The 14,810-nt window shown below is 50.5% G+C and overlaps 1 protein-coding gene across 3 annotated transcripts in view; it reads right to left on the bottom strand.

The window, feature by feature from the left end:
• Window positions 1-15: 15 nt before the first annotated feature.
• The window catches only part of LOC119099071 (collagenase), a gene marked incomplete at its 3' end in the record, with an annotated part of 28,854 nt that continues 14,059 nt past the window's right edge, over window positions 16-14,810 (bottom strand). For all 3 annotated transcript variants that reach the window (XM_037222125.1, XM_037222124.1, XM_037222126.1), the window contains 4 exon segments: window positions 16-455; window positions 3,645-3,782; window positions 5,717-5,846; window positions 8,765-8,976. In XM_037222125.1, coding sequence (XP_037078020.1) covers window positions 279-455; window positions 3,645-3,782; window positions 5,717-5,846; window positions 8,765-8,976 — 657 coding nt within the window.

Below are 14,810 nucleotides of genomic sequence, written 5' to 3'. Positions count from 1 at the left end.
TGGTTCATGCTCCACTGCATGCCGGGTCACGCAAACTCTGCACAGAACTAATTAAGCTATTTGTGTGCTATTCCTCTCCTAGCGCCTATACGTAGCTGGAAGCCCCGGGAACATATTCACCGAGCGTGATTCGCTTCTTCAGCCATCGCAACAAAAGCCGGCCACCATACCAAAACGCCTCGCCCCAGACCGCTGGCGGAGTCGGCAGCAAGGCGCCCTCCGCCTTCCCTTCGGCACACGCCTGCGCAGTACAGACGCGGCACCGGCCCGCCGAAGTGTCACATCATAGGCATGTCCACGTCGGTGTGGTCCCGGATCCAGCTGATGTAGGGACCGACGCGGGTGTAGCCGGCCGGGTCACCGGTCTCGCAGCCGGCGCCGGCGACGAAGCTGCTGATGCCCACCTGGGTCCAGCGGCCGCCCTGCAGCACCATCAGCGGGCCGCCGCTGTCGCCCTGGGGGCGGAGTGAGGTCAGACACGGCGGAGTGACGTCAGACATGGTGGAGTGATGTCAGACGGAATTAAGCGTCTCGAGCCTTTGCAGAGCGACGCTAATGACGGCGGATTGACGTCACAATAGTGGAGTGACGTCAGCAATGGTGTAGTGACGTTACACGCGACGGAGCGGCGTCGGATGAGCGGCGTCAGGCACGACAGCGATTTCGGGAGCGGTGGAGTGATGCCAGATATGACGGAAGATACTAGGTAGCATTGGGTAGCATTAGGGGCCTGTCTTTTACTGGCAAACGCAAGCCCATTCTCTACTTCTGAGTGATCCCATTCATTACCTATGACGTCATGGCCCAAGCCCATTTTTACTCGGTCGAGAGGTGAAAAAAGCGTTTGTTTACAACTAAGTTGTCGCTGTTGACGTAGTAACCCATTACAACGGTCAACGCGTCGTCGAAGGCCTTATGTGTCCGGCAAACAGAAGGTCTCGATTGCATGTGGATAGTGCGATTGATAATTATGTCTTTAGCCATAATATTTGACCAACACGGTCAATTGAAATAATATTCAGGTGCGCTATTCCTGCACGCTTCATTTCTCCACCGGATCAAATCGGCTGATTCTACCCGTGCCCGTATTTACTATTAAAGCAGCTCGTCATTGGCGCGCATCTGCGACGCCCCAGGCTGCTGCCTCAATGGACGGAGGTTCTCGCGTAAGTCAATGAAGAGTCGGGCCTGGGCGTGACGCAGCGGCGTCAGGAGCGGCAGGGTAACGCCGGCTACAGCGGGCGGACTTGACACAGGGCAGCGGCGCCAGCAACAGCACATGTACAACAATCCTAAACACCTCATCATTTCGTTTGGGGTATCTGAGCCAGGCTTGACGTCACCATGGTAGCGGCAGCACCATTTGTGATTGTGGTATTGCAGTTGGCTGCCAATCACCCAGGGCATCTCATTTAGTATGCCCTCAATGGTATAATATAACGTTAAATAGGCCATTGTAGGTCATCGGCATCATTTTGACATGAGCGATGTCATTAACCCATCAAAAGACAACCGTTCAAAGTGATCATTTTGCCCTGAGTTCGTGTCCAAGCGTTTCATCCATCACCAATGAACAGAAAAACATACGTGCGAGCGGATGGCAGCGAATGAACCAGAAACTGTATCCACCGAGCTCCTCTCACCAGCCGCTCGAGTAGGCGAGAAACGCATCAATCTGACCATTTGCAACTTTCTTAACAGAGAGACCTGACACGGCACGGATACGCCTGTACATCGCGCTCGCCAACTCCCCAAACAGCACGCTGAAATTGTTCAACTGTTACGCCGACCAGCCAGTACAGTCGGAACGGTCGGAACAGCAACGCAGCAGCCAAAGCTCGCGACGAGACTTCTAAAGCGCGCTGTATTTCGCGGCTTGCTGTCAGCGCGAGCTATTTTACGCATCCTCTAATCCGATATTTGCCGAGACACTTGCCGTCGCCACCTGCTGGGGAAGGACAGGAGAAGGCGAAGGGGGGGGGGGGGGAGCAGAGAACGTTGGCGTTTCATATTCCCATTGGCGACCTTGGGAACCAACCATCCGATCCGGCTGATTCAAAAGGCTAAGGGTATTCCTGAACCATACAGTTTTAACTCACCCAAGATAGCTTGCTTTTTAGATGAAGTGCTTTGCAACATAAGACACGTTAAAATGTTGCGCCGCCCACCACTCTAGGTTCCCAAGCCTAACGGTAGGGGACGAAGCCCGCGGCAGCAGGTAACTTGGTACGCGCAGCCCTGAGGCGCCTGTGCAGGCTTAGGAATTGCAGCATCCGACGCGGTGGCCCAACATCATTTTAGGTTCACTACTGCAATGCAAATTATGAAAATGCACAAAGCACATAACCCATTAATGAAAGCAAACTTAGCACATACAACTCCGGTAAGACTCATCCCGCACAGTTGCCAATGTGGTTATCATTAATAACATGTCGGTGCCTACGACTTCCTTTTTGTTTTCAGTGGTAACATAGCTCGCCCTATAACCAACTCCAACAATATAAATACAGAGGACATATGCCATGCACAAACGTTTAAAAATGTGATGTTATTATTTTGCTTTCCAGGCGATTCATTCATTTGGTCTGACTCGGGACATCTCTCGCTATGGTACCTTGGCACGGACATGTATGTAAAGCCTTAGAGGGCACAATATCCTATGTCACCACCTCATCATTCGCCCATCAACGCATTTATGGTTGGTATCGTCGCAGATCAGAGTTTAATTCGAATATATCTTCTTCTCTCAGATAGGGGCGAACGCACTTTTGCCCATACTAGGATTATTTGGTTTGAATTGGTTGTGATCGCTCCACTCAGTTCATTCTTGTCAAGCTGATATGCAGGCACAGCTGGGGCGCAATCTACCGGTGAAATCGACGGAAGGATATTGCATGTTTATGGAAGGATATACTGAAGTTGGAGGGCAAACCGCGACACCTATTTTTACATGCCCACTTGAATAAGACAACTTATCATTTCGGCATCCAGGCATTTTACCACATTCTCCTTATCACAATATTAGTGAAGCCCAATGCTGCCCATCTGGCTTTCCCTGACTGAACGGATGATTAAAATGCATTGGAACCTGCCCAAAAGTGCTGCTCGCCTTGCACACACATTGCTTGGACTTGAGTTCGGTATGGTCCAACAACCCAATTTGACAAAAACGATGAGTTGCAATAAGTGAGTGAATAATGTCGAAATAACAAGCCACTTATTAACAGGGAATCATGGATAAAATCAACATGGACGTGACATTATCTCATTTATTTTGAGCCACCGAATTTTGAGACTGCAAGCATATTTCAAACGGACGGGTAAACGAGAGAGGGCACAATATTTCAAAGGGGCGGATACACAAATGGGTGGAGGCTATATGCGCAGAGTAACTGGTAGATCATGCGATTGTGCGACTGGGCGACAGACTGTGCGACTGCGCGACGGACTGTGCGACTGTGCGACGGACTGTGCGACCGTGCGACAGGCCTGCCGAGCGGAAGCGGGAGCAAGATGACATGACTCCGCAACACATCCGAGTGCGCTGCCCGACAAGGCCACCCTGATGTCCGAGGGCGAATGCTGACAGCTCACCCCCGCGACTGACAGACCTGTGTGCGCCATTGCCTCCGCTCTGCACTCACCGAGCAGTGGGTCTGCTTGCCGGTGGTGGGGCTGGAGCACATCTTGAGCGGCGTGATGTGGAACGGCCAGCGCTGGGCGCACTCGCAGTTGCCAATGACCCGCACCTTCGCCACCTGCAGGATGAAGCTGCCGCCGTGCTGAAAGCACAGGACCCTCAGCTGGGTGGGCTGGGCGACACCAGGCTTCCGTTGGCCCGCGACCGCCTGGCCAGCTCAGAAAAGCTCATAACTTTTTATTCACTAATCTTTAGGGCATTCAATGCAGGCCCATCAAATTTTTAGTAGATGTGGAACGGGATGTGCCTTACATATCCCGGTACAAGATGCTTTCGAGCCAGGCAAGGTCAACGAGATAGGCGTTCATAGGGAAGGTCTGAACGGCTGTCCAAGCCATCTATCTAACATGATGTGGACCTTAACACGCGCCCCGGTGGCCGGCTGGATACCATTCGCTCGGGTGGGGGTCGATTTAACCCACTGATATCTCAAGAACTAAATAAGTCAGAGACACCATATTCACGCAGTGTGTTGGCCTGTATGTGAACTCACTTAGATCAAAAACTGAGCTTCCTAGGTCATGACCTTCGGGTCAAATAACATCAAACAATGTCAAACGCCAGGTTGGTCTCCGAAGTGTTCCCAGAACCTCGATACCTGTTCTAGGCAAAAGGTGACATGCTTATTAAAGGTCAGTGACCTTGTTTGCCCTTTTGAAGGACATGGTGACCAAAATCACACAAGACTGGTTGTGGGCTTTGCGTTTGAATAATCGGTAGATAACGCTAGGCAGTGTGTTCCTAAAACCCGAATGTTGGCCTGGGTCATTTTGGATCAGTGACCTATTCTGACCTTTAAGAAGTGCATGGAAGATGCATAATACGGTTCATGTTATCAATCATTTCGAAACGACCACCAGAAACTACTCCATACAGCAATTTTTACAGTAATAAGCAAGTTGCTGTTGACCTTGGTGTGATCTTCATGACTGACGGTAAGCCAATGCCATTTGTTCATTCAATTGTTGCGTTGTCCAAGAAAGTATCTCTTAGATGAACGGCTGCGTCTAACACCCCGTTGTTGCATCAGATTGAATGATTCCCTATAAATTGACTTCGCTGAATCTATGACCTTACTTTGACTTGCTGTAAGTTAGCGACCTGACCAGGCACATCTCAATTTTGTGATACCAAGTAATCTACTATTGAATTATCTACAGTTCTACAAAATTTGGCGCGGCTACGCCGCGCCCTTCGGAAACAATTCCGGAAAAATATTCGGTGTGCTAACTTACCCCCCCCCCAGAGCGTGTGTTAACGCTGATAACCATGCTGCAAATTTATCGCCTTGATATAAGCAACAACGTCCCTCAGCTCTCGGTTTTTCTGGATTATGGGCCAAATGTTCTTATGGTGAGCTAACGACCTTCAACATACCAGAAGTACTAGTAAAACGACGTCGTTACGCTGGATAACAATGTTATTGATGGTACTAACGGTCAATTTCATCGCTAGTTAGCATTACATCGTTGTTTAACCAGTACCATCTGGTAGGTTGAAGCTCAATATGTCGCAAGAGTAGATCAAAATTTTTTGAAAATCTCTGGTTACATCACAAAATCACATAAAAATCTGTAGTCATGTCATAAAATACTATGGAGGGCGAAGAGCGCCGCCAGGAAAATCCCGTCATGCGGTTCCATTAGCACAAGCGAACACTCAAATATTTAGAGACGTTCACACATCCTCGTTTGGTGAGCAAACTGTCAACATTGGAAGATCATAATCACATGCAAAACGGCTTCTTCGACCATTCCAACGCTCAGCGGAAAAGACGTGGCCATCACGGTTCACGAAGCAGCGCAGTCAGGGGCGCAGTTGCACAAAATAAGTTTGGGGGGAGGGGGGCTGAACAGTGTAAAGTTACCCTACCTTTCCTCAAATATGTCGACAAATAGGTTTCTCCCAGATTCGGCTCACTTTGTTCTCAAAATTGGGGAATGGGCTGGAGCCCCCCCCCCCCAACCGAAAAGGAAACCACACTCCTGAGCGCAGGACTGGTTGCCTAGAACTGACCTGGCCCTGATATGTCTTGCCCCAGCCGGCGATGCTGGCCTCTTCGTTGACATACTGGTCCTCCAGCTCGAGAACGGTGGGCAAACAGATCGGCTGGATGTAGTCTGTGAACGTTATGTTCTCGGAGAGCCTGCAGAGAACACCGTTGACAAGTCACGGCGTTGCCACTTGGGGAGGGCGCCGGGGCGGATCCAGAAAGGGAGGGCGTAGTGTCTTGCTCTCCCTTGTGATCCAAACGAGTCTACAGGCTCCAAAGAGGCCAATAGCCAGCCCAACAGGCGCAGCTTTTTCACCCAAACGCAACAAAATTGGACGTCTTTGGGCTTCCAGACGACCATGAACAATCGCAAACGAGTGAAAAGGGACCACCAGTAGACAAAACGTATTCTTTTCTGATTGAGAGGGTGGTGATTAGGGGAAGATATTAAGGCTCATGACGCTGTCCAGAGGCCCTACGCTGTTTCTGGGGGCCTATATGTCCACTTGCAGGGTCAATCCAATCGGTAAGAAGACTTCACGTTGCCCTTTGATTTATTTGCTTTCGCTCAGAGGTACCTGCGCTGCTGCTGGGCCCTTCCTGCTAAAATGCCGGCGCACTCTTGCCAATCAGGGGCCTTCCACAGATTCATTCCATTCGTCCGAAAGGCTCTATCGCTGTAGCCGGGGCCACATATGTTAACCTACCGGGGTATTCTCGATGGCTCAGGGGCTTCCCACGTTGGTCTCGGTTAACTTACCGACGCGCTCACGACATGCTCATGGGCCCTGTACATCGGTCCAGGGCCCTTCCGATTCTCTGTCGCTTAGCGCGCTACGCTCTCGTTGGGGACCCCATCTGTTAACCTGTTCGGGCACACTGGATTGTTTGGGGGTCCGGCAAATTGGATTTTGGTATTTGCATGTAAGCCCTACGCTCCTGTTGGGGGCCATCTGACAGCCTGCTTGGGTACACTCGATCTTTCGGGGGCCCCGCACACTGGGTTTTGGGACTTCTTATTCGCATGGAAGACCCTACACTCTTGTCTGGGTCCTACATGATAACTTCAGTGGACACACTCGACCGTTCGAGGGCCCTCTACATTGGGTCGTGGATATTTTGTATTTGAACGGAGGGCACTACGCTCATTTCGGGAGCCCTGTCTGATACCCAGCCATGGCACACTCGATCGTCCGGAAGCCCTCCACATTGTGTCTTGGGTACTTCTTATTTGAATGGATGACCCTATGTCCTTGTCGGGACATAACATATTAAGCTGCTCGGGCCAGATTTAAGGGGAAGGAGCATGAAAGCATGCTCTTTGAGCTCAAAGGGGACCCATAAGCTCTAAAGGGACCGATAACCAGCTGAATGGACACCATTTTTTATATAAAACATAACAAGATTGAACGACTTTGAGCCTCCAGACAACCAAGAACAGTCGCAAGCGACAGTGAAGAGCCCGTGAGCAGTCAAAGTTGTTTTTTTTTTGCTGATTGAGAGGGTGGTGATTGGGAGAAATTTTGGCTCGCTGAGCTGTTCAGAAGCGGTATGCTGCTGGCGGGCCCTATACGCCTACTTGGCGGGCCAATCCGAGCGCTAACGAGCATCCCACGTTGCCCCTAATCTCTTTGTGTTTTCTCGGGGAACCCCACGCTGCTGTTGGTGCACTACCTGCTAACATGTCTTGGCGCTTTTCATCGATCAGGGGCTCTCCCCGCTCTTCCCATGCACCCGAAAGACCCAACACGCTTTTGCTGGGGCCCCACATGCCGGGGTACACTCAATTATTCAGAGGCCTTTCAAATAAACCTTGGATTTTTTCTACTGTGCTGTTGCCGGGGCCCATATGAGGTAAGGCACTGGGCCACTCGCTGCTCAGGGGTCCTCTACATTGATCTAGAGCCATTTCTCTTTGATCTCTTTCGCGGGGCACCCTTTACTCCTATCGGGGCCCTATCCGTTGACCTGCCCAGGCACTCTTGACCGCACAGGGGCATTAATTCACGTGCACTGGTCTCGGGTAATTCCCCTTCACCCAGAGGACTTTGTGCTTGGGCCGGGGCCTGATAAATAAGCCTGCCGGGGTACTCCCGATCGTTTAGGGACCCACCACGTACATCTCGGGTTCTTATTGTTTGCTCTGAGGATCCTATACTTGTTGACGGAAGCCTCTTTGTTGGCCTGCCGCGGTACCCATGATCCATCAAGCTCCGCCCCTATTCGCCTTAGTGCCTTAGCCTTAGGGCAGCAGTGGAATATGCGCCGATGAATTCTTAGGCGCAACGTGGTATGTGTCAATGCCGTTGGTTATTGAATCTGTGACATCTAATATACTTGTGCATCACGTTTTTAATACAGTTTCAACGCCAAGATATTTTGTACTCCTTCATACGGCAAAGCAAAACTTTGAAGTCTTCATCAGCCAGTCAGCTGATGACATCGACTAGCCGGCTAGCCGTAAATAAGCTAGGAATCAAGTTCATGCCTGATTTTGATGGCATGAGTAGCCACCTTTAATTTATGCTGTCATGTTCTTCCCGAATACTTAGCCTCAAAATGATAGGATTTGCCATAATCTGTGGAAAATGAAAAAGCTCCATGTATGTGCATACGTAGCACGCCTAGTTTTCTAGGGTCGCGCACAGTAAAATGGGTTCCGGTTAAAAAAATAACGTACCGAGAATCTTAACATGTCATGGCCGAAATGCGATAATCTGTTTGGAGGAGCACTTAACTGTAGGGAGCCCCACAATGTTGCGTGCCCCCCCCCCCCTTCCCTCCCGCTTGACGAAATCCTGGATCCGCCCTTGGGAGGCGGCCGACCAAAAGCAGACACTTGAAATAATTCAAAGGGACTTTTCTTCGAACAATAAGCGCATCTACCAATCTGACCCGTCAGGGAAATGAGCCATCGCAACTCGGAAAAGTGAGCAATCAGACCTGAAAGGAGCCAAACGCGCGTCGGGCAGCTGCTCGAACAACGAACTCAAGCACAGCCAACGAGCCAGCCAACAGAGCTCTCGTTAACCAATCACCAGCCCGCCAGAACAAGCGGCACTTTTCCTCACTCGATCAGACCGATGTCGTGTTCACGATTGTACTTGTGAATGCCCCACTGGGGGTGCTGGCGGAACCGGGTGGCGTTAGCGATGAAGGACGTTTCGCCCGGTAGGCTCACGTCCAGCGTTCCTAGCCGGAGCTCCGACCAGACGGCTTGCTCCAGGCAGTGGGCCGCCGTGAGCAGGAACCGCCGGCTGATCAGGGTGGCCGCGCAGTACAGCTGTCGGCGGGGTCACACGGATCACATAGGGGGCACGTGGGGGCCAGCTATGAGTTGTCTGATGAAGATGAGGGTGGAGGCGCGGTACAGCCGCCGGCGGAGCCATGAAGGGCTACACGGGTCACGCAGGGTCAGATGTGTACCGATCTCTGTGAGGGTACGAGGGCAATACAGTACACAGCAGGGTCACACGGAGTCACGCAATCGTCAGGTGTGTGCCGCCGCTTGGGAGGGTGGAGGCGCAGTACAGCAAACAGCGGGACCACATGGGTTTACGCTTGTGTCAGGGTTGTACCGCCTGAACATGAGTGGGGCAGGAAGCACAGCTCCGCAGACTGACAAGCGTGACACAGCAAGCAGACAAGCGTGACACAGCAAGCAGACACGTGTGTCACAGCGACCCCACTGCGGGGACATATTAGGCCACACATGAACTGTTTGCTGACGAGCGTTGTCACGTCACACCGCTCCCGCCGGCGACACACGGTGTCGAAAAGGTCACACAGAGGTCGCACTATGGCAAGTGCGGTCGAAACAGAAGCCACGTGTGATATACGTTGCCATGTCGTGCAACAGCCGGTGGCGTCACGGGGGGGGGGGGGGGGATGCAAGCTGAGTCGCCCGGATTCACACCCCAGACGGGTTGGTCACCCAGGGGTCGCACAGAAGCCACCCAGTCAGGTCACGCACGAACCGCAGGGAGTATTGTCTGGGTCGCGTTATTGTGCTCAGAAGCTATAATAGACATATTGACAGTGTTGCTAGAGTTACCGACAGCAAACATCTTTGGCTGCCTAGTGTATGTTAGCACGTTGACAAACCGCATAGCTTTGATGAAAAATGCGACTCCGCATTTCAAAAACTGACGGACGCATTGCCGGCGGTGACTTAACTGCGTTAGGCAAAAAGAAAAGCCCACAAACACATGGCATTGTCAGCATAGGCGGACGGCGGTATGCAGGTTAGCATGCTGGTATTGAATTACAGCGAGGGTTCCAGGTACGATTTAGAATCAAATTTAGACACTTGTGACGACCTACATATGCACACATGAGCACATAAATGGGTTAATAGGTACCGTAGAGCCTATATATACATATATATATATATATATATATATATATATATATATATATATATATATATATACATATACATATATATATGTGTATATATATATACATATACATATACATATATATATATATATGTATATATATATATATATATATATATATATATATATATATATATATATATATATATATATGTGTGTCGATCAATCCCAGAGATCCGGCCATAAATATATATATATATATACATATATATATATGTATATATATATGTATATATATATATATATATATATATATATGTATATATATATATATGCATATATATATATATATATATATATATATATATATATATATATATATTATGGCCGGATCTCTGGGATTGATCGACACACCGCACAAGGCGGAACCAGCGCTCTTTACATGAGCATCTGGCCGTGCGCCAACCGTAGCGGCGCGACATCCACCAGCCATTTGGAGACCTCCGCACACTCAACATTTGGAGACCACCGACCAAACAATATTTTCCAGCACCCCGCATTTGAAGTGGGCAATCATTTCCGTCTTAGCCGGGGGCGCCTCTTCCTGGGGCCATCCGGATACGTAACCGATGTTCAGCCCTTCACAAGCCCGGCTGTTTATCTGGGGCACCGATGCCGGGCCTGTCAGCGCCGCGCCTCGTGGAAACGGGGCCAGAAATGCGCCTCTCCACCAGTCACCCTAGGGGAAACTGTGCGCTCGAGCCAGTGAGAACGCCAGAGTTGCTCAGCGACGGATCGGACGGAGGGCGACTCCAGCCAGAGAAGTGGACGATTGGGCGGGGGGCGACTCCAGCCAGAGAAGTGGACGATTGGGCGGGGGCGACTCCATCCAGAGTAATGGACGATTGGGCGGGGGGCGGGGGGGGGGGGGGCGGGGGGGGGGGCGCCTCCAGCCAGAGTAGGGGACGATCGGGCCGAGGGCGATCCCAGTCAGAGAAATGAACGATTCGGAAATGAGGGCGGCACGACCCACGAACGCCAAACCGCACAGTTATAAAGTATGGCGCAAGGGGGGGGGGGGGAGGAGGGAAGAGGTCTGCGACAGTGGCCGCAGACTAGCGTCGGGGGAACTAACCATTTAGCGTCGTAAGAGCTGCCAACCATCACGCAGCGAAACGCCGTGAGCGGCGGCCGCCAGCGAAGGATTTATGAGCGGCCCCCCGTGGGCCAGACCCAGGTGCGCGCGGTCCAAAGGCATGAGTCGTCACCGTGGATGTCAGACATGGGAGCGATTCGTCGTCCGGTGTCCACGTGTCGACGGTTGGCCCAGTGCCCCCGTCGACGTGCCGGGCTGGTGACAGTTATGGTCCGGAGTCGACAGTGGGTTCATAGGCAGGCCGACTCCATGGTCAAAAATCGGAGGAACACTTCGCAAGGCGCGCGAAGCCTACTGCTCATTTTTCCGAGAAGGGGCATCGAGGAGAGGGGTTGGTTGGTTTTCAACTTTTGCGTGTGTTTTGTGTAGGGGGGGGGGGGGCTGAGGGGGGGGGGGCGTATAAGTTCTGCTGCGTTGTCTCGGTCATTCACACTCCATTTGTAATCAGATCACCGTTAAGAAAGGGCAGAGAATGGCACTATGGCTAATAGTGCACAACTGTGCACGGGGACAAAGCTGTGCGACGTGCGGCGTGCGTGACCAACCACGGGTGTCGGCTTGCATTTTTTGGGTAGGCCACTACCCCCCCCCCCCGCCCCCAATGTGCGATTTAATCCCCCACAACGGTTTATTTGGTCCCCAACTTCCTGGAGCGAAAGTACAAGCAGGGAATTACAAATGGATAATCAAAATCATATCTAATATAAAGAATGCTTCTTCTAACGGTTTCGCAGGCAAAAGGAACAAGGAGAAAGAAAACTGCAGTGTCAAAACTGAGTGCTACGTTGTAGCCTGCAGCCTGCCCTACGGCTACCAGGGGGTTTTCAAGACAGCCTTTAATAGTTGCGCACACCAACTTACTCTCTTCTCTCCCAAAGCCGAGCACGTCCAACGACGTCTGGAGCCACATAACGTGAGCGTTCGTGAGCATGACTTCCAGATATAACGGCCGTCGATAGGCTCTCAACCAATGTTATGCAAAGTACGATGACAATTCAAAAATGACGTTTTGAGGAGCATATTCACTAAGCAGAAAAACTGTGTTGTCTCGTGCAATCTTTTTCACTTGAAAATATACATATAGTTTTAAGTGAGCTTATTTTATCATATCTGATACTTAATTCAATATCTCCAAATATGAAACGTGTCCTTTAAGAAGCGCGGGGCTGTAAACTGCACGGAATAATTTTTGAAGCGACCAGTTCAGTTCACAACTCCACACAAATGTGGAACGTTTCCTTTAATGCCTTCCAATGCTCTATTGAACCCACAGTCCCCAATGTATCTGAGCAAAAAAGGAAACACTGGGCAAATGAAAGACAGCTAGTGTCTGAACTGTCCGTGTAGTGGCTCCTAAACGCACCACTGTCCAAATCATGATCTTCGTACATCATCATTATCACTGTCACATCGGCTTCCAAACGTAAGTCATTCTCCGGCATGAAAACAAATTTGGAACCGGCCAAATATTTCTGAAGATAATTTTGACAACAGAAATGAAAATCAAGGCAGTCACAATCAAGAGCGAATTAAAGATTTGTGGGTGGGTTAGGTCAACTTTATTGGCTCAGCCCCCAAAACCCATTGTATAAAATTATGCCCTGCATGCATCCTTGACCAGGAGCAGCACATGAAACAAACTACAGAAAAATCGCAGTCTTAAAAGCAAGAAAACCGGTGGCCGTGGTTGCAGTTGCCATAAAATCGAGCGACGTTAGCAGACCAACACCGGGCGGCGGGCGCCTGCGGCGCGAGAACAGCTGTCGTGGCAAGTCTTTCAAAATGAATTCGTACCGTTCAAAAACTACACTGGAGCGTAAATTTCACATTTCAAATGCCGAAAATGTCTAATGAACAGATGTAAAGCGGCAGAAACAAGAAAAGAGTGATTTTATGCTGACGTGTCAAATTTCTCCAAATTCCGTTACTGGTTCGCAGCGCTGTGAATGCTTATCCGTTCCTATTGCAAATATATAGATTGCACAGGTGAAACATGCTCCCGGATTACCTTCGAAACGTTCGAACTGGCATCTTAAAGCGTTCAAAAGTACTTATTTTAGAAACGTTGCCATTTTCGTCCACTCACCTGCCTCCACCTATTATCAACAAGGGAGCCGACACCGAGCTGCGTACGGAGACTGCCACGCCCACCATCGGGGTTTTGTTCTCAGGCTTAAGAACTCGTGTGGTCAAACTTATGTTATGCTATTCTTCTACTTCTCGATTCAACAAAGGTTGAAGATTTCCAGACGAACGTTGTCACTGAGGAGCCAGCTCAACTAGCAACGTTTCTTAAATCAACACGAATAGAGCGTGACATTGACATCATGGTCGTTGCATTTGTCTTACATGCGAGCTAAAGCGGGTTAGAGTTGTTTTCTCCTCAGTGGCAAAACAGCTTAGAACAGTTTCTCCCTGAATTACAGCTGGCCGCGATGCGTTCTTGATGAGGTGAGCGGGGAAATGTATTATCGAGAGGAGGGCATATGCTTAAGCGTTTTGGGAAGAGCTTGAGAACTATTTTCTGAAATTGTGCGAGGAGTGCCCATGTTTTGTTTCACACTTACTGAAATGTTCATGGCTTATCCATGAAAATTTTTCGGAGTGTCGCGATTCTTCATGTGAACGAGATGCCATGACAAATATAGGTATCGTGGACCATATTCTCGAGAATACATAAACATATATACACAGCATTGCAGGCGCTGAGAACGGTATTTTGTACGCGAATTTCACGTTTCAGGGCACAAGTGAGAGGTGTTATTGTACTCCTGCAGCTTCACAAAACAAGTGCGTTTGTGCAAAACTGATGCAAACTTCCAGGGTTACGTATGGGATTGCTGTGGCTACGGACATGACGTCAAAAAACTGTGGTAAGTGTGGCATATATATATATATATATATATATATATATATATATATATATATATATCCATAATGGCTAGGCGGAAACCAAGAACATATGCGGACTCTATCCGTTCTTTGTATCTGTCCCCTTATGACGACTTCTAAAACTCCAGCCCCGCAATCGTTTTGAAAAATCGACGCCCATATGACCGAACCTACCACTCCCCCTCCTGCACAGCCCTGCCACTCTGCCCACCGACTACTAGCATCACTGCTCCGTACCTCACGTCTGTGTGCTGGCGTCGTGCACACTTATGTCCTTACCATGTCGAACCCACGCGGTAACATCATCTGGCTCGCCCGCAACACCAACGGCCGCCTCAAACAGACATCGCTCTGGGGAGGAGGCATGCGCAGAGGCGCCTCCAGCCTCGGGACGAGAAGTGCGCAGAGGCGTCAACAGCCTCGGGGTGAGGCATGCGCAGAGGCGCCCCCAGCCTCGGGATGAGAAGTGCGTAGAGGCGTCAACAGCCTCGGGGTGAGGCATGCGCAGAGGCGCCCCAGCCTCGGGACGAGAAGTGCGCAGAGGCGTCAACAGCCTCGGGGTGAGGCATGTGCAGAGGCGCCCCCAGCCTCGGGATGAGAAGTGCGCAGAGGCGCCAACAGCCTCGGGGTGAGGCATGCGCAGAGGCGCCCCCAGCCTCGGCATGAGAAGTGCGCAGAGGCGCCAACAGCCTCGGGGTGAGGCATGTGCAGAGGCGCCCCCAGCCTCGG

This window comes from Pollicipes pollicipes, unplaced genomic scaffold, assembly GCF_011947565.3.
Source record: "Pollicipes pollicipes isolate AB1234 unplaced genomic scaffold, Ppol_2.1 Scaffold_4740;HRSCAF=5597_pilon_pilon_pilon, whole genome shotgun sequence".
In the NCBI taxonomy this organism is placed as follows: Eukaryota; Metazoa; Arthropoda; class Thecostraca; order Pollicipedomorpha; family Pollicipedidae; genus Pollicipes; species Pollicipes pollicipes.
Note: the sequence above shows the minus strand (reverse complement) of the source record. Positions and strands in the feature narration are given on the sequence as shown.